The sequence below is a fragment of the Sinocyclocheilus anshuiensis genome, unplaced genomic scaffold, assembly GCF_001515605.1.
Source record: "Sinocyclocheilus anshuiensis isolate Anshui unplaced genomic scaffold, SAMN03320099.WGS_v1.1 scaffold762, whole genome shotgun sequence".
In the NCBI taxonomy this organism is placed as follows: Eukaryota; Metazoa; Chordata; class Actinopteri; order Cypriniformes; family Cyprinidae; genus Sinocyclocheilus; species Sinocyclocheilus anshuiensis.
In genome coordinates this window covers 455,273-476,671 of record NW_015542390.1, presented here as the reverse complement: position 1 = coordinate 476,671, position 21,399 = coordinate 455,273, and the positions used below count along the sequence as shown (strand labels likewise).

The 21,399-nt window shown below is 35.7% G+C and overlaps 2 protein-coding genes across 3 annotated transcripts in view; one reads left to right on the top strand and one right to left on the bottom strand.

The window, feature by feature from the left end:
* The window catches only part of LOC107692756 (zinc finger protein 271-like), an 18,399-nt gene extending 14,449 nt beyond the window's left edge, over positions 1–3,950 (bottom strand). For both annotated transcript variants that reach the window (XM_016491928.1, XM_016491927.1), the window contains exon 1: positions 3,940–3,950. The gene's annotated coding sequence lies outside the window, so the exon portion shown is untranslated. The remainder of the gene's footprint in view (positions 1–3,939) is intronic.
* On the top strand, positions 2,557–21,399 carry LOC107692764 (cullin-2-like). Its single transcript, XM_016491937.1, has 19 exons — positions 2,557–2,601; positions 4,075–4,214; positions 4,939–5,041; positions 5,125–5,219; positions 8,183–8,279; positions 8,900–9,010; positions 9,780–9,942; positions 10,073–10,197; positions 10,321–10,428; positions 11,741–11,800; positions 11,944–12,072; positions 13,569–13,655; positions 13,882–14,034; positions 14,888–14,965; positions 15,124–15,190; positions 18,137–18,339; positions 18,462–18,563; positions 18,726–18,842; positions 20,731–21,399. Exons 1-19 carry the CDS (start codon positions 2,572–2,574, stop codon positions 20,860–20,862), a joined length of 2,100 nt encoding a protein of 699 aa, XP_016347423.1. The 5' UTR covers positions 2,557–2,571; the 3' UTR covers positions 20,863–21,399.

The window sequence follows — 21,399 nt, the reverse complement described above, 5'->3', positions numbered from 1 at the left end:
CTCTCGATATGCCCAAATATTAGTCTGATTTCGTAGCCTTTGTCACACTTTTGGCAAGATGTTTAATTTGACTAAACCGGAAACCGCCTGTACTCATTCTTTATAGATTAAAGATATTTTCCATTTCATTAAACTAGAAAAAAATCAGACACACAATGAAGAGATCCTCTGATAATTTCTATAAAATTCGGGGACCCTTCCTAGATTGTGTAGGACAATTAAAATCTCTGTAACTCTTTCCCTTCCCCAGACTCGTACTCTACTTTAGGGATGTGTCGGCTGTATTCAGAAGGTTTAGCATCTTTTTGCACCTGTGATTTTAATTTGTATACATTTTATTTTTTATTTTTTTTGGATGACCAAGCTTTTTAAAGCAGCACTATGTAACTTTCTCTGTGTTCAAAATTTGCTAAATGTATATAATGAGCGAGTACATCCTGAATTCATCTTCCAAACCGCGTTTTTGTCTTATTCCGAATCACTACGGTACACTTATAATAAGTGCTTATATTCGGACTATTGTAGCCTGGTCACCGCTGCGGAGTAACACATACCTCGCCATAGACATAAACTTAGAGAAGTAGTTCCGGTTGGAATGCTCTTCCGCGGGATGTGTCCAGTTATGTTTATTAACCGCTAGAGCGCCAAAAGTCACAGAGTGCTGCTTTAAGGCCGTTTATTTAATTCTTTAAAGTTTCTATTTAACGTATATAGATAGATATATAATAGATCTCAATACTATTTAAAAACCTGGAATCGTATCTGTATGTTCTACAAAACACTGAGTTTAAACAACAGTGCACACAAATACAGAATTTTTTAAGGTTAGAAGGCCACATATTAATTCTCCACCTTTAAACTGACTGTGAAAAGCCATTATAAAGACCTTTTACATTTAATTCTGGCAGAGGTGTAAAGTATTTGAATAAATGTCATTAATTACTGTACTTGAGTGTGTTTTTGGATGCTCTGTAGTTTTACTGAGCATCAAAGATATTAGCAACCTTTACTCTTTACTCCACTGCATGTGTAATGAGTGTCGCAGTCACTCATTGCATTTTGCATAGCACCTAGCTTTTTCTGCAGCAGTTCATTTCTGCTACAAAAGACGTGATATCACCAACTACAGGGCACTGAAAGTAGCCAACGGTATCTTGTGCGCTTTGCACAAACTTGTCAACAAGGCTACTTTAAGTGCATGCGAGTCCCTTAGCAAGCACTTGTGAATCACAGGTGTTTTATTTATGAGGCCCAAACCAGCACATCCAGTGCAAGAAGGCTTTGACTTTTTAATTCTACTTAACATTATTTTATTTTTTTCCGTTACACTGAAGATACTTTTTGAAGGATTTGGGATTTTTTGTGTGTGTGTGCAATTTTGAGGTGTTTCATTTTGGTTTTAGAAAATCAACTTGATAGATAGTTTTTCACTGCCACGTCTCTTTGACTAGTGCATCTTTGAGCCTGTATTTAGTACAAGTAAAATACTGAAGCACTGTTAAAATCAGATGCTCTAAGACCTCTACTCAAGTTGTTTTGGGGTTGGTGAGTTGTAATTGAGTCAGTGTCACTGTAAAGTACCTGCACTTTTACTCAAATATGCTTTTCATGCAAAATGCACGAGGTGAGTATTTTTCGAACATTATTTCTAAAAAAAAAAAAGTACTATAATGATCGTTAATGCAACCGTTAAGGACCTGGAATCGTTCAGAGGAATCACAACTGCTGAATTTCTTTCTCTAATGTCGAGTCCACAACGCCATCATCTCTCACGCCGTCTCGACTAATGTCCGCAAGCAGCTGCCGTACTTCTCGCTCATACCACCAGCAAAAGGGGGAGTCCGCTAAAAACAGCCATGCATTGTGATGACTCATTTTAAGCACACCATGACCCATTCATACATAATATATATGTACGTTCCAAATAAACCTATATTAAACGTCTCGCGTAGATTTAGGGTTCTAATAGCTGTATCCATCCTGAACCGCGCTCGCGCCCCCCCTCCAGCTGACGCAGTGGTGCAGTCCGTGAGAGGCAATGGCAGAGGTGTAGAGGGAGAGAGAGGAACCGAGCGTCCTGACAGCTTCAGTCCAGACCCACAGCGGTGACACACCGAGCCGCGGACAGCGCACCCAGAGCCGCCGCAGCCGAGCCGCCCGACCGCCGACACTCGCAGCTCCGCGGGGCTTTCTCTCAATCTCAGGTGTGCGTGTGAACCAGCGGCGCTCGCGTTAGCACTGGCGCTAGCCGCTGTTTCTGCTCCACAACACTGTGTTTCTGTCAGAAACAGACGCAAACACGGCCGTTCCGTGCTTGTTTACCTCGATACACGGCTGTTATTTAATCACGCGTGTTTAGGATTAACGTTACCCAGCTGCCTCTGTTTTCATGCAGTTGTGTCATATGGGGATGTGTAAGTAGGCCTCTGCAGGTTTGGGGGTGACTCTCTTTCAGATCAAGTATCTGTGGATTTGTTGGAGATGGAAACTCATCTGCTTTGGCTACTTAGAGATATTTCTGTGTACATCAGGTGACATTTATACTTAGATGTGCTTTGGCAGCTGTGCTGGATGTTGACACTGAGGTTATGGACCTCTGAAGTAAGCTGATCTTTACTGATCTGTCTTTGTTAGGACAAACAGTTGCTCTAATAAAGTTAGTGAGGGTTGGTCCTGGGTTTATGGTTGTTTGGTGCAGAAGCCAGATGTGTGTGTCTTCTAACTCTTCTAGAAAGGCCTGTCAAAGGAAATCACACACAACATATACACAAGTGCTGTGGGTTTTTCCATTGGGCGACACTAGTGCTGAAATATTGTATATGTAGTGTATATATGTATATGAAAAAAAACTACAAATTTGTACTCGTTGTTAACTTGAACTTCACACATTCACACACATAAAATCCATTTACAAAAATCCTTATCCGTTCAGTTCATCTTCCAGAAGTCCTGGAAGCGCATGGATTTCATTTAAATTTGTTAGTGTTATTTATATACTATTAATGCATTTATTTATTGGTCAAAGACGAGGCCGTCCCGTTTTGGTGACCACATCTAATTAAATTGACAGAAGTGATTTACGCAGATAAAGATGCAAATAACGTGTCTGCTTTAATGTTTCGAATGTTTTTGGTGAAAATAAAATGTCGAAGTATAGGTGAAGTAATGCTCCATCGTCATTCACGTTACGGATATATTTATGTAAAACTGAAACAGCATATTAATGTAAAAGAAAAAAGTGTATAAAGTAACGATCAACTAGACTAAATTTTATTCTGTTTTAAATTATTAAAAACTTCTTTCTAACTAATGAGTAAAGATTGGTAAAGATGTAAAATGACGATGAGACTGCAGTGTGATCCTTCAACAGAGAGCTTTAATGTCATCTAATGATTCCTGCTCTAAATATGCCTGAAAAGATTTTTTGCTATATGATTGTTTGCTCTTAAAAACTAAAATTAAACGGGACCCATTCTAATGTTTGGGGGGGGGAACAAAATTTAAAACTGTATTAAACTTTTATTGTTTTGATGCTTGAAAACCCCTTTTCGTCTTTGACTCTTATATTTTTAATTAGCTTGTATTTTGATATAATTTTAATTTTCATTTTATTTTGAGTTTAAGATTTGGTATTTTTTTTGTTATGTGCTTTTCTCTTTAGTTTAGATTTTAGTTTATTTCAGTTTTACTTTTAGTCAACTTATTGCAATTTATTTTGGCTTTGTTTACATTTTTTTTAAACTTTTTAATAGTTTTAGTTTTAGTTGAGCATGAGCTGAAGCGTCTGCTATTTGGTCTGTTTTTAAGACACTTTTTTGCACTTTTGTCACCTTATAGATTTTAAATGAAAGTAATTTTTATGATAGACAATTGTCTTGGTCTTCCAGTGTGTGGACATTTTTGTTTTTTGGTTGATCACATTTTTCTTGATTTACGCACCTGAGAACGGACTGGTTATCTTTTTGGAGCGCATACAATATCTTGTTTGATAATAGATTTAGTTAACAATAAGAACACTAATGAGAATGCTATAATGAATTCACTGTCACCGTGTTTTCGTGTCTTTTCCCCCAGATAAAGCCGAAGCCACACACCATGTCCTTAAAACCACGGGTGGTGGATTTCGATGAGACGTGGAACAAGCTCCTGACGACAATCAGAGCGGTTGTGATGCTTGATTACGTGGAGAGAGCAACATGGAACGACCGCTTCTCGTATCCTGCACTCTAGTAGAGACACAGCTGTCCTGATTTACATGATGTGCAATGAAACTGTAGCTTCATCTTTTTTTTCCTGTTTCTTGTAATCTGATTTAAAAAAAATCTATTTTATGAGTGTGCAAAGCCATATTTTATTTTTGTTTTTATCTACTTTATATATATATATATATATATACACACACTATCATTAAAAAGTTAGGGGTCAGTAAAATTTCAAAAGAAATTAAAGCAAGGATGCATTAAATTGATCAAAAGTGACAGTAAAGACATTTATAATGTTACAGAAGGTTTCCGTTTCAAATAAATGCTGCTCTTTTGAACTTTCAAAGAATCCTGAAAAATAAAATGCATGACGGTTTCCACAAAAATATTGTGCAGCACAACTGTGTTCAACATTGGTAATAATCAGAAATCTTGAGCATCAAATCAGCATATTAGAATGATTTCTGAAGATCATGTGACACTGAAGACTGGAGTAATGATGCTGAAAATACAGCTGCGCATCACAGGAATAAATTACATTTTAACAGATATTCAAATATAAAACAGTTATTTTAAATTGCAATAATATTTCACAATATTACTGTATTTCTGATCAAATAAACACATGCTTGGTGAGCATAAGAGACTTCTTATCGCGTCTTATTGACTGCAAACTTTTAAATGGTAGTGTAACTTCATGTATCCTGCATTAAAATCTCCTTAACGTGAGCTTTAGTGACATCTATGCGCTGTGTGTTGCATATCCAGAGCCTTTAGGGGAAAGACTGTACACTGAGACGAAGGTGTTTCTGGAAAATCACGTCCGTCAGTTGTTCAAGGTGAGAACGAGTGATGCTCAGGCCAGTGTCGTTACGGTTTAATTGTGGGTGTCTTGCATCATTGCGGCGTGTGTGTCTTACAGAGAGTCCTGGAGTCGGAGGAGAAGGTTTTGGGGATGTATCACAGATACTGGGAGGAATACAGCAAAGGCGCTGAGTACATGGACTGCTTATACAGGTGAGTTCAGCTACTGTAGCTGAGGCAACTCTATGAAGGACATTAAAGGTGATGTGTACAATATTTTTCAGTCTGAGCCAAGTGTAAATGGATTGTTTACCCAAATAATTCCCTTCAGGTTGTTCCAAACCTTCTTTGTTGAACACAAAAGAAGATATTTTGAAGAATGTGGGTAACCAAACAGTGACTTGCATAGTATGGAAATCAATGAGAACTGAAACTGTTTGGCTTTTTTTTGTATTCAAATGAGAAAAGAAGGTTTGGAACAACTTGAAGGTAAGTAAAGGATGATAGAACTTTCATTTTTGGGTGAACTGTCCCTTTAATGTGCAAAGACAACAGCTGTATACGTATGCAGGTCATAGACTGACCAATGAAATGCTTATGCTGCCCGTTTTGCACAACAGAATCAGATGGTTGACATTAGGAGTGTTTGGAAAACCTGCTGTATTTGGAAACTCATTATTCTTGCCATTCTGTTTGGTATGGCTAGTTCACTTTTAATTTTGAAGCAAATTGCACTGACTTTAGAGTTTTTGGTTGGTAAATGGTGTTTGTGTTAGTGCTGGTGTGATACTTGGATGGTGAATGCTTATTTAATAATGACCTGGATGTCAAAGAATTAGATGATTGGTGTTTAACCTTGGTTTAACATTTCCTTGGTCTTTAGCGTAAGAAAGTCAGTCAATTTCAATTTAGTAACATAAAACCTACAGTATATTAGTACACACTACCGTTCAAAAGTTTGGGGTCGGTAACATTTTTTATATTTTTGAAAGAAGTCTGTTCTGCTCACAAAGACTAGTTTTATTTGATGAAGAAAAAAAACAGAAAAACCGTTATATTGTGAAATATTATTGCAATTGAAAATATCTATTCATTGCTGTGATCAAAGCTGAATTTTCAGCATCATTACTGCAGTCTTCAGTGTCACATGATCTTCAGAAATCATACTAATATGCTGATTTGCTTTTGTAACAAGATAAATGTTTTTACTGTCACTTTTGTTCAATTTCTTACTGAATAAAATATTAATTTCTTACAAATAAAAAATAAAATAAAAAAAGATACAATTTCAATAGAAAATAAATTAAAATTCCAGGTGAACCTGAAATATTTTATTTTGTTTTGTTTTTATCAACTAATATTGCGTATTTTAATTGTTTAATCTATTTTAAAGCTTAAAGGTTTAGTAATGAATTATGGAAAATATTTCATTTGCACAGTAGCTCAAACAAGTGCTGTTGAAAAATACAAGCTTCACGTTTATGCTTTTAAACAATCCCGCCCATTTGCTTGTTGTTATTGTGTATTGCTGAAAAAAGTTATTTTCGGTTGGTTTTACAAACTAAAACAAAATAATTACAGGGATCAACGCCAAGGGATCAATTACAGGGATCAACGCTATTTTTTCTACTGGTCCGGTCGCGCCAGTGGTTCAAATGTTTACTTGTCCTGACAAAATTTTAACTGGCCCTGCTGCCACAAAAAATTAAATAGTTGCTGTTATCATTGTTTTTGACCCATGTTATTTTTTAGTCTAATAAATAAGCTTATATGTGACCCTGGAGCACAAAACCAGTCTTAAGTGTCACTTTTTCGAAATTGAGATTTATACATCATCTGAAAGCTGAATAAATAAGCTTTCCATTGATGTATGGTTTGTTAGGATAGGACAATATTTGGCTGAGATACAACTATTTGAAAATCTGAAAACTGAAGTTTTGATATAATTACGGTAGGACATTTACAAAATATCTTCATGGAACATGATCTTTACTTAACATCCTAATGATTTTTGGCATAAAAGAAAAATCTATAATTTTGACCCATACAATGTATTGTTGGCTATTGCTACAAATATACCCCAGCGACTTAAGACTGCTTTTGCGCTCCAGGCTCACATATGACACAAATTTTATATACCAATTAAATTTCACAAAAACTACTATCCTAACAAATATAAAGTTCAAACATTATGAAAGACAAGTGAACAATCAGTAAATAAGAACAAATGAACAAATTACAAGCAATAGCACGATTGAATATAGAGAACAAAGACACAAATGAAATGATGCTTTATGAAAAACAGCAGATGGGCTGAATGAGACGCAGATTCACTCTCTGACAGCAGCGATTCAGCCTTTCCTCGGTATATGTTTACTGCTGTAAACAAAGCAGAGCTGCGCTTATTAATAACACTACTTTAATATGCGTTATACAGAAACGAGATGAAAAGAAAACGCCATGTAAACTTTTCTGAAGACAGTTCCACATGCATTCATATAAACCCCCAAATCAATATTTAGGAATTTCTTCCAATATTTCGCTCCGCCTGCTACAGTATTTTCTCCTCTCTGCATCAGTCTTCAGCATCTCTGGCCTCTGTTAACGGCCGTTTACAGACTTCGTAAATGTAAATGACATTTCGGAAAATGATTGCAGTGCAGTTTGTGTGCAAGTCCAGAACAGAGATCGGCTGAAATAAAACAAAAAAAAATGTCCGGTTGACCGGTGCATCTGCACTCCACTGTATAAATGAAATAGAGATTAAGCTACAAAGTTACTCGCCAAGACGGCTATTTTTTACATACTTTTGAATGTATTTGTCTGTTCAAGCTCTGTGTGTGTGAGTACTGAATGGAGCTGTCTTTCACATCTTGCTTGAATGTAGCTGGAATTTTTTAATTAGCAAGGCTTAAAAACAAGTGCAAATGATAAACTTTCATGACGACACAGCAGTGGCCCGATCGACAAATCCGTCAGTTGTCACGAGCCTCTCTCACACTGGCAGTCCTTGTCGAGCCCTGAATTAATTACCTGCGGCACGAGTCTTTGGTGCCACAAATACTTGCTATGATAGCCTGGCCTGAACCCAAGTTCAGTTTTATTGATTATATTCCAGTATACATTGTTTGAGGATACATTTGCAGATGTTTTCAGTTTGGATGTTGTTTCCTTAGTGACCGATGTGGGGAGGACCCAAATCAGAAAGTAATCCACGGGGTTATCAACTCCTTTGTTCATGTTGAACAGTACAAGAAAAAGTTTCCTCTAAAGGTGAGTGCCTCTTTCTAGATGCTTTTTTATGTGTCACTTTTCGTTGTGCAAACATGAAACTTCAATCATTTGTAGAAAAATTGAAATGTCTTGGCTTTTTGTACACTACTATTCAAAAGTTTGGGGTCAGCGAGATTTTTATTTAAATGTTTTTTTTAAAAGGCAAAACACTTTTAATTCAGCATGGATGCATTAAATCAATCAAAAGTGACAGTAAATGGGTTTATAATGTTACAAAAAATGTATCATGGTTTCCACAAAAAATATGAAGTAGCACGATTATCAGAAATGTTTCTTGAGCAGCAAATCAGCATATTAGAATGATTTCTGAAGATCATGTGACACTGAAGACTGGAGTAATGATGCTGAAAATACAGCTTTGACTAATTTATAGAAATAAATTACATATTAAAATATACTCAAATAGAGAACCTTTCAAATTATGATAATATTCACTGCATTTTTGATCAAATAAATGCAGTCTAGAGACTTTTTAAAAAACATAAAAACATCTTACCGACCACAAACATTTGTGTACTACTTTGCATGCTCAGAGTTTGTGTATCAGCAATCATGCATCTCATTTGGAGGCCACACCCTTTATTTCCCCTTTACCCCAGTTTTATCAGGAAGTCTTTGAGGGGCCGTTCCTGACAAAAACCGGCGAGTATTACAAACAGGAAGCCTCCAATCTGCTGCAGGAGTCCACCTGCTCCCAGTATATGGAGAAGGTGAGATGCTGTAACCACAGCTTAGCCTCTCCATCTCTGTCTTTTACATTTAGAACAGTTACTTTAACATGGTTTCTGACTTTATTTGGTCATTCAGTCCATTTCACACATTGCTGGTTGATATCTAGCTTTATTGTGATCTTAACTCTTTCCCCGCCAGCATTTTTGAATAAAGTTGCCAGCCGCCGCCAGCGATTTTGATGATTTTCGCTAAAATTTGATGGCCTCCAGTATATTTTGCTGTATGAATATTTGAATATGCAATACACCAAAATAAAGACCGGAGCCTCTACTTTTAAACAAAACGAATCAGTTTTATTCTAGCTTAAAGCATTCTTTTTTTATCAACACTTGAATATAGGTAGGTTTCCAGTAAGTCGCTTCCATCAACACCTCCAAAGCTTGCACAGACATATACCACTTCCTAGATCAACATTTTACTCCGTAACATTATGCTGTTTTCATTTATATGCTGTCTATTGCTGATGATCGCATTATTTTTCATATGTATCTGTTTACATGAGATATCACTCGTTTCTCCGTCCTGTTCACGTGTGTTTTTTGTTCGGGAGGTTTTGTCCTCGTTCAGAAGATGTGTAATAGCGCCCCCGAGTGTACAACAGTGAAAACACGGAAAGCCGTAAAAACTCGTCTTTGGCGGGGAAGCGTTTTCTTTTAAAAGACGAGATAACTCGTCAATGGCAGGGAAAGAGTTAATGAGGCTAAATGGACTCCGCTGGCCAGTGGCTGACGCTCTCTGTTTCGGCAGGTTTTAGGCCGGTTGAAAGACGAGGAGGTGAGATGTCGGAAGTATCTGCACCCCAGCTCTTACGCCAAAGTCATCCATGAATGTCAGCAGAGGATGGTGGCCGATCACCTGCAGTTCCTGCACGGAGAGTGTCAAAATATCATCATGCAGGAAAAGAGAGACGGTCAGCACTTTAGTTACACTTATAACCAGTCTGAGCTTTCACTTTCGGCTTATGGATTTATGTTTGTATGCATGTGTCTCAGTTGGCATGTTATAACTGTAGGACGTCCTGATGGTTTGTTTGGTTTCAGATATGGCGAATATGTACACGCTACTGCGAGCCGTGTCCAGCGGCTTACCTCACATGATCCAAGAAATCCAGGTCCACATCCACGATGAGGGTCTCAGAGCCACCAGTAACCTCTCTCAGGAAAACGTAAGTGTCCAGGGTTATGTGTAAAAATACTTTGAGTCTAAAAGCAATGTATAGCTATAAAAAACAACAGCTTATTTGTACATAGCATTAATTGCATGTTTTCCTCTGATCTTTGTCCTGCAGATGCCAACCCAGTTTGTAGAGTCAGTGTTGGAGGTTCATAGTAAATTTGTCCAGTTGATTAACACAGTGTTGAATGGGGACCAACACTTCATGAGTGCGCTTGATAAGGTACTCTTACATTTCAACACAGTTTATAAAGGATTTACAAGTGTATATACAGTACCATGCAAAAATGTAGACACTTACACATTATTACTCTTTTCCATATTTCAGAACGATAGGAAATACATCAGTACTTTGAAATAATACAAATGCCATTATGGAATTTGTATAATATAATATAATATATAATGATAGTAAAAACATCATTTGAAACAAATGCAAATGGAAATCATTAATATGTAATATAATATAATATAATAAATAACATGATAGTAAAAGCATCAATGGCAATCATTAATATATAATATAATAATATAATATAATATAATATAATTTAATATAATAACATGATAGTAAAAGCATCAACATTTTGAAACAATACAAATGTGACTATGGAGATTATTTATATGTAATATAATATAATATGATATAATATGATATATAATGATAGTAAAAATATAATTTGAAACAAATGCAAATGGAAATCATTAATATGTAATATAATATAATATGATATAATATAATATATAATGATAGTAAAAACATCATTTGAAACAAATGCAAAAGGAAATCATTCATATGTAATATAATGTAATATAATAAATAACATGATAGTAAATGCATCAATATTTTGAAACAATACAAATGTGACTATGGAAATTATTTATATATAATATAATATAATGTAATGTAATATAATGATAGTAAAAACATTACTTTGAAACAAATGCAAATGGCAATCATTAATATATAATATAATAATATAATATAATATAATATAATATAATTTAATATAATAACATGATAGTAAAAGCATCAACATTTTGAAACAATACAAATGTGACTATGGAGATTATTTATATGTAATATAATATAATATGATATAATATGATATATAATGATAGTAAAAATATCATTTGAAACAAATGCAAATGGAAATCATTAATATGTAATATAATATAATATTATATTATATATAATGATAGTAAAAACATCATTTGAAACAAATGCAAATGGAAATCATTAATATGTAATATAATATAATATAATAAATAACATGATAGTAAAAGCATCAATATTTTGAAACAATACAAATGTGACTATGGAGATTATTTATATATAATATAATATAATATAATAATATAAAAACAGTTTAATCCATACTTAGCACCCGCATATCCCCACCTTACCAAATGCATCACCCTTCTCTCTGTAGTCCAGTAGGGGGTGTCTGGGATTCATGATGCATCGACCTCGGATTCATGCGAGTGTTTAGAAACACTGGAGTTTGTGATTTTATTGCTCATTTCCCTTCCAGGCCTTGACTTCAGTCGTGAACTACAGAGAGCCCAAATCCATCTGCAAAGCGCCTGAGCTGGTGTGTAATCACTGTTTATCCTCAGCTACTGCCGACGTTAGATCAGGATGACTGAATAAACTCTGAATGAAGCTAATGAACACACGGTCAGAACGTTAACACTGCTTTTCCTCTTTGCCGGTGTTTCTTGTGCTGTGGCACAGCTGGCCAAGTACTGTGACAATCTGTTGAAGAAATCTGCAAAAGGAATGACGGAGAATGAAGTTGAGGACAAACTGACCAGCTTCATCACGGTCTTCAAATACATTGACGACAAAGATGTGTTTCAGAAGGTGAGGCAATGTCTTGATTTATCTACAGGTATAGTAGAAGGAGAACAGGAAATAACTCTGATAAACAAACAAACAGCTGAAACCAGTCTAAACTGTTGGGCTGGTTTTAGCTGGTTTTCCAGTCTGGTCTGCAGGCTGACTTTAGAGGGGCTTTTGGGATGCAAGCTAAAAGCTATTGGCCCAACATTTTGATATGTCCTGTCCCATTATATCATGTTTTCACAATATGCAAGCAGTGTTAAAATATGCTAGCAACATGTTGAAACAAGTTAACAGCATGCTAGCAATGTGTTACAACATGTTAGCAGTAAAAATGTGTATACAATAGAACAGAATAATAATGTGTAGAATATGCTACAGTATGTTAACAACATGTAACATTTTTTACAAAGTGTTAAAATGTTAGCATATGTTATAACATGCTAAAACATGTTAGCATTGTTGTGGTAGCAATGTTTTAAAACTTACTAGCAGTATGCTAACAACATGAACATGTTAAAACGTGTTTACAAAATTCTAAAACCTGTAAGCAGTGCTAAAACATGTTATAAAACATAGGGTTATATAAACATACAATGTGTTATTAACATGTTAAAACATATTAGCAATGTTTAAAATTGTATTAACACACTAATGCTAAAACATGGTAGAAACATGATAAAAACATTGTAGCAATGTGTTAACATGTTAGCATCCTTGTGCTATTAATGTACTAAAACGTTCTAGCAGTATGCTAACATGTTAAAATGTTAGCGAAATGCTAAAATATGTTAGCAGTGTGTTACTAACATGTTTAAACATTAGCAAAGTTTTAAAACAAGCACATTATGAAAATGCTAAAACATGGTAAATCATTGTAGCAATGTGTTAAAACATGTTAGCATTGTACTAAAACATTCTAGCAGTGCTAAAACGTGTTAGCAGCATGTTGGAAGATTTTGGAAGATATAAGAAACATGTAGAAAAACATGTTACTAATGTTAAAACATTAGCACATGTCTGTTAAAACATGGTATAAACATTCTAACAACATATTAAAACGTGCTAAAACATTCTAGCAGCATGTTCACAACATGTTAAACAAATATGTTAACAAAATGCTAGAACATTAGCATTAGCAGAACATTAGCATGCTAAAACATGTTAGCAACATGTTAAAATGTTAAATCATGAAAAGGTTTATTGGTGACTGAACTGGTTTTTGGGGGTAATGAGGTCAGATGGGGTCTGAAGTGGTGTAATATGGTCTGAATGGGATTTTGTATGTTTTCCTTCTGTCTAGCTGACAATAAAACCGTTAAACCTTAAAGCTTTTAAAACTATTTAATACTTCCAGGCTAGGCTTTGTCAAGCCAACGTCAAAGTTTGTCGTCAAATGTTACTCAGCTTCTTTCCTTTGAGATCTTTTTACATTTTGTGTGGTGTTTTCAGTATTTTGTGGGTGACACTTACTGATTTCTTGTTGTTCTCTTCTTTTAACCATCGTTTATTCTTAGTTTTACGCCAGAATGCTTGCAAAGAGGTTAATACATGGACTTTCATTATCCATGGACTCGGAGGAAGCCATGATCAACAAACTGAAGGTACAGCAAGTCTCTCACACAGCCGTCTTTCTTGAAAAGTGTGTAAAAATGTTCACAGATGTGACTCGTCCTCCATAATCAAGTGTTCGCTCGCTGTGGGCGCCACAGCTTTGTCATTATGTAAAACTGCGGATGGGACTGATGAAGGGTTTCGTGTGATTAAAGCGAGCAGACCTTTCATTGTTTTTCTCGCTCTCGGTTCCCTCCCCTGCCCTTTGCCTCGCAGCACGCGTGTGGCTATGAATTCACGAGCAAACTGCACAGAATGTACACTGATATGAGCGTCAGCACCGACCTCAACAACAAATTCAACAACTTTATCAAAACCCAGGAGACTGTCGTGGACCTGGGCATCAGCTTCCAGATTTATGTATTACAGGTAAGAGAGAAGGAGAAGCATTCATTGTTTGAATAAGTAACAATTACTTTGCCACATAACGTCTAGTAAAGCTTAAAGGGGTCCTATTATGCTCTTTTACAAAGTCTTGATTTTGTTTTGGGGGTGTAGTAGAATAGGCTCTCATACTAGGTTGTTCGAAAAACACATTATTTTTCACATATTTTACATTATTACAACACCTCTCTCTTTCTCCAGTCTGGCATGAACGGCTCGAATAGTTCCTGTATAATAATCCTGTATAATGTAAAATATTAGGGCTGTTAATGGATTTTTTTAAAATCATGTAATCAAATCAATTTATCAATATGCTGATAAAAAAATATATGATATTTAAATTATATTTAAATATTCAATAATTATTTCATATCAATAATTATATAATTTCAAGGTTATATATATATATATATATATATATATATGTGTGTGTGTGTGTGTGTGTGCAATTAATTACAATTATATCAATAGTAATATAGTAATTATTTAAATAATTAAATAAGTAATTATTAAATTATAAAACAAATTAAATAAATTTCCAAATAAATTCTGAGATCACCACTATTTTGTCATTTCAACTATGAGAACGTTAAATGACTGTCTACATTTATATATTGAGGGATTTTGCTATTTATTTCAAACGCAAAATAGTAAGCCAAACACAACAGAGGTCATTGACATATAAAAGGCTCAATAAAAAGGTGAAAAATGATCATAAAACAATACATTATGACTGTACCATAAGTGGGGAAGCTATAGTAATGTAAAATATGTCTATTTTCCATGTGTTGATCATGCGCTGGTTGTGTGAGCTGACATGCGCTCGTATGTGTTTCAGGCAGGCGCATGGCCCCTCACACATGTCCCCTCTTCCACGTTTGCCATCCCGCAGGAGCTGGAGAAAAGTGTACAAATGGTAAGCTGCCCTGTCAACAAGCTCCAAAACACGATCTGTCATGATTAGGGGCAAGAGCAAAGCTTCCTTCATGTACTGAGAGCTGAACATGTCAAATCCCCCTTCATTTCATTATGAAAGTAGGTGACGCTGATTTAACCGATGTCTTCTTTCTGCAGTTTGAGTTGTTTTATAACCAGCACTTCAGCGGAAGGAAGCTGACCTGGCTACATTATCTCTGCACAGGTAAAGTCGGTCATATAGAGACATACACTACATTTCAAAAGTTTGGCGTTGGTAAGGTTTTTTTTTTTGTTGCATTTTTTCTGCATTTATTTTGACATATGTATATATATTACAATTAAAATATTATTACAATTTAAAGTAACTGCTTTCTATTTTAATATATTTTAAAATGTATTCCTGTGATGGCATAGCTCAATAAAAGTATTAACTTCTTAAAAAATGTATATTACTGACCCCAAACTTTTGCATTTTTTAATAACTTCTGATCACCACCTTTTCTGATTCTCAAACTGCCTATCAGGATTAATCAGCATTGATTGAAAATACCAATATTGTATTATTTGATGCACAAATTCCCACAATGCTGGCAAGCTGATATATGTAAATATTAGGGATGTTAATATTTTTTTTTATCAAATTAATTACACTGGGCTTAAAGTTCTCCGGCACTGTGCCGGATCTCCGGCGTGCAGCGTTTGGATGCGGGAAAAAATAGTCCTACATTAAAAAAAAAATCTTGATTGATATCACTTTCGAGTCCATGAGTTCGCCAACCAATGGTATGAGATGAGCACGACTTTCACTCTCAACCAAACTAACATTACTAGCCAATCAGAATGTTTTGCTCTTATAAACACGAGACGGGCAATAGTATCCAACTGCAGAGTCGCAGTCCTGATGAATGGAGAAGCGCGACAAAAAGCTGCGAGGCGCGGAGCTTTGTAAACAGCTCAGAGTAATCATGTCATCTCCATAAAACGATATGATTGCCAGAACAAATTTACTGGGATTTTTGAAAAGGTCCTGTTCACACATGATCTATTAATGGTAACTTACCGGTAGTTTACCAGTACTGTATGTGTGAAAGGGCCTAAACTCTTCCTCTGCATATGCCGTGAATTTGAATTGCTTAACTTTCATCTGGAAAAACAGTGTGCATTATCTCACTAGATTTGTAACACACAGGAGAATATATCAACCTATGTCTAAATATGCCATGTATTGTACATTGCGATTTGAAAATAAAAGTTTCTGCATGTGGCCAAATATTAAAATTAAATGGATTTAAACATCGTTTAATCACGCTGTAAAGTGAAGCGTCACCAGGCCGTTGGCGCCCTCTGCAGGTATTTGTTTTTTAATACATAATGTACTTAAATTGGTTATGTTCATATGATGTATAGACCAATTCAGAGTAGACGTCACATAGTGGTTGCAGAAAAACACTGGGGCAATAACTTTGCCATAGTATCTTTTCAAATGTTAAAGTTGCCACAGTCATTGCATGATTTGCATGTGCTGCCCCGCTCCCGGAAAAAAGTTCAGGCTCAGGATTTTTTTTTGCTTTAACCCCTGATTACAGGATATGCTGATTAAAACACTAATTAATTGTAATTAATCACATATATCAGTATTACCTGAGAAAGCCTCCCAATTAGTTAAATAATTATATTAATATTTAAATTAGGGATGCACCGAAATAGAAAAACGGCCGAAAATATTCGATGCGCCGCATCGCCCAGCAGTTTTGAATAGAACTGAATAAAAATAATATAATTTATACAATATAAAAATTATATAATATCATTTTTTTTGCCCAATTTCATTGTTACTTTCAATAAAAGTGTGATTATTTTATTGGCTTGTGTTTTTTAAATTCAGTTAAATTTAAAAGTCTTACAAAATTACTTTATATTATTTAATAAAATAATAAATAATTATTGCAAAGCATTATCAGTTTCTGTTTCGGCCCAGAATTTTCATTTCGGTGCATCCCTAATTTATGTAATTTAAAAAAATTTTTTTTTTAAATTTATTTAAAATAAATACATATTGAATTGACAGATCTAGTATATTGAACTTGCATATTGCACTTAATTTAATTTCCGTTTACTACACCTACACCATCTGCATTCCTGATTTTGGCGCAGAGGTTGATGGTGTAGAAATGAATCTGATATGCGTGAGATAATATTTGTTGGCTGGTGCTGTGGAAGTCTGATTAGCGGCATCTGGTATTTCTACAAAACCACAGCAAATCCTTGCCATGGTTCAGCAGCAAGAGTCGGATTATCACACTGAGCTGTGACAAAATATCCTGAGTAATCCGACAACTCAGCAGGACAAGCAAAATACAGTCACACTTACAGTGTGCAGACACAGACAACTGACAGAAGCTTCAAAGTGGAGACGATTTTAGCAGAACGCTAACCATCACATACACTATATCACCCAAATGTTTGAACACACCGACATTTATATTTACTATTGTCCAGAGTAATAATAAATTCATGAAGTTTATGAAATAGCAAATTGAAATATGGAATATATGTGGTGAACAAACCAGTTAAATCAGAACTTAATCTTATATTTAAGCATCTTCAAAGCTCTGCAAACTCTCTCCAGTGTATATGCTGTTAGTGTTTATTTATTAATATTTTTTAATAAGTTTTATTTGGGAGCACTTTACAATAAGGTCTGATTTGTTAACATTAGTTAATGCATTAAAGGGGTCATATGATGCGCCGTTTGAATTTGGTACTAATTTTACATGCAAAATGATTAGCCAATCATAGCAGAAGTCCTTTGCATATTAAAGACTTCAAGGTGCAGTTGCAAAAACAGCCTATTTTATTATAATGGTCAGATAAAAGGTGGAGACAACATATCTAATATTTGATATTGTATTTAAGTTATTTTTTTTATCAACACTGGTTCTTGTTTGTGTCAGGCGAGGTAAAGATGAATTATCTGTGCAAGCCCTATGTGGCGGTGGTGACCACCTATCAGATGGCCGTAGAGGCAGTTGCGAAAACAGCATGTTTTATTATAATGGCCAGAGAAAGGGTTGAAGCAGCATCTAATTTCTTTTTATCAAATATTTTATTTGTATTTAAGTTAACAAAAAGTTATTTTTTTAACAACACTGGTTCTTGTTTGTGTCAGGCGAGGTAAAGATGAATTATCTGTCCAAGCCCTATGTGGCGGTGGTGACCACCTATCAGATGGCCGTTCTGCTGGCGTTCAACAACAGCGAGACTGTGAGCTACAAAGAACTGCAGGACAGCACGCAGATGAACGAGAAGGAGCTCCAGAAGACCATTAAATCCCTGCTGGACGTCAAGATGATCAGTCACGACTTGCAGAAAGTAAGTTTGAGATCAGTTCATTCGTGGCTCATGCAACCAGTCATTTTTGTTCATTTTTAATTGTTTGTTTGATGTTTAATTGATTTATCATAACTAGACTCCCGGGTTCTTTTTGCCTCCAGGAGGAGATCGAAGCCGAATCCACGTTTTCCTTAATTATGAGTTTCACCAGTAAAAGAACAAAGTTCAAGATCACAACATCGATGCAGAAGGACATGCCGCAGGTACAGAGTCTCACGCTGAGCAATACTTAATGGAAAAGACACTAGTATCTAAAAAATAGGTACTAGTACGGCTTATAGATTAAATGTCACAACGGCTTTCCATAGCAAATGCCATTATATATCTAGTCATATAAACACTGTGATGCCCTTTGTGTGCGTCAGGAGCTGGAACAGACGAGGAGTGCCGTGGATGAAGACAGGAAAATGTATTTACAGGCTGCTATAGTGAGGATTATGAAAGCCAGGAAAGTCTTGAGACACAACGCCCTGATACAGGAGGTGAGACGGCAGATTCTCGTCTGCTAATACTTCAACCTTTCTGTTTATAATCTTAATTTGATGCTTCAGACACTGAAGCGAGTGCTCAGGGTGTGCAGTGTACAGGAATGCGTGTGGTACCTGACACAGAGATCAGACTCTGTGCACAAATAATCATATGTGCAGAACACCAGGAAACAAATCCTAGCCCGTGCAGATAAGAGCACATATGTCAGGAATGAGAGACTTTGACATAGACTGCTGTCAGAACACGTCTGAGGACCAGACGGCTGTTACACAAGAAAACTGTGATGTAGACTGTTTTTACTGCACACACACACACACACACACACACACACACACACACACTCACTCACTCACACACACACACACTCTGACACTCACTCACTCACTCACTCACTCACACACACACACACTCTCACACGCGCACACACACACTCTCTCTCTCTCTCTCTCTCTCTCGCTCTCACTCACTCACTCACTCACTCACTCACTCACTCACTCTCTCACTCACTCACTCACTCACTCTCTCACTCACTCACTCACTCACTCACTCACTCACTCACACACACACTGTTTACCGTAAATGAAAGGACAGACGCAGGTGTGAATTATGAAATAGATTTGATTATGGGCTGTGAATTTCTGCTGGCGCTCCTGCTCTTCCTGCAGCGGTCCAGTGTTTAGATTTCTGTGTTAGTGCATGTGCTTCTCATTGCTTTGGATCAAACAGCATCACACTCAAACACATCTTCAGCCAGAAAACAGCTCATAACAATGGCAGCGCTCAACCTTTTTTTTGTTGTTTATTTGTTGATTTATTAAATAACAATTTATCCTGTCATCCAGCATTTATTTATTCCTAGTAATATATATATATATATGTATGGCAAATCAAGAACACAGTAATGCAGTCAAGGCAGGTTTGCCTTGCTTTTTTATATCTTGCAGGATGGCTGATTTTACTGTGGAAATATGGATTACAAAGTCTGCAACTTTAATCTGTTCACAAGCTTTACTGAAAAAGTAAAATCCTTAGTTTCTGGGTCAGTCGTGACAAGACAGTGTTTGACCATTCTCAAGAACGTCCATGTAACCAGAGATTATTATCAAGTTTACAATCAGACACTGAAAGCACAGAACATATATCTGAATGTAAGGTTATGAACAGAGCGTTAATGTACTGCAAACTGTATATGCTATAAATATAACTATGCTACTTATTTAAAAAAAAAAAAAATTCCTGAGATGGGTTCTTGGGGTCTGTGGAGAAGTCAAGAGAAAATAGTAAAAAATAAATAAATAATAAATAAATATTAACTCAAATTTAAATAATTTAAAAATATGTTAACATTTACAGAATGCGACATTATTACCATTTCTAATCATGCAATTAATCACTTTTTTCACAGTGTAAATGGGTCTTTGCTCTCTCTCTCTCTCTCTCTCTCTCTCTTATATATATATATATATATAAAATCATTAATCACTGTATTGACCAATCAGCATCCAGGAGTGGAACTGTATTTCAGTAAATGTAGTAATACAGAAATTGTCATACTGTATAGTAATTGTCATGGAAACAGGGTATTTAAATGTTTTTAATGCAGTCTCTTCTGCTCACCAAGTCTGCATTATCTGATCAAAAATACAATAAAACAGTGATATTGTGAAATCTTAATGCAATTTGTATTAATTATTTTCTATTTGAATATTTTGTAAAATGCAAAATCCCGTCTTCTAATACTATATACTGCAGAAATACTATATACTGCAGAATGATATATAGTGCAATACTATATACTGCAGCAATGGTAACAGCAATACGAGTGTGTGTTTTCCCAAATATAAGCAACCTAATTTTGTTTGTGTGTGCTTATTCTTTCAGGTAATCAACCAATCCAAAGCGAGATTCAACCCGAGTATCAGCATGATCAAGAAGTGCATTGAGGTTCTTATCGACAAGCAGTACATCGAGCGAAGCCAGAGCTCTGCGGACGAATACAGCTATGTCGCATGAAAACATTAATTTAATGAAAGAAAATCAAAAAACGCCGTAAAGCGTGAACAGTAAACATGTCTTTTATTTTCGGCTCTGGCTGGCTCCGGCACTCAACCATTGGATCGAATCGGGACTCTGCGCCTCCATCTGTGTTAAAAAAGGGCCTCCGAGTAGCTGGACAGTCATTAAAAGCACCCCCATCCCGCCCCCTTCTGATTTTATGCTGTTTACATCACCAGTGCCACGCCCAGGGCGTCTATGAAAAAAGAAAATGCCTATAGCTACTCGAGCGTAAAAGGTAATACATTTTTAGACGTAATCGTGCAAGAGAAAGCGAGCGAATGAAATGCATCACATAGAGCAAAACAGGTGAAGTGTTTGAGAAACGGCCGAAAAAACAACCACGCTTTCTTTTCTCCCGTTGCAGTTGTTGTGTGTTTTCTTTTTTTAATGTATCAAAGTCAAAGAACTATTGTAATAAAACCGGTATACTGATAATTGCATTTACTTTCAAGATATAAAAAAACAAATATGAGGTGACAAACATGATTTTGC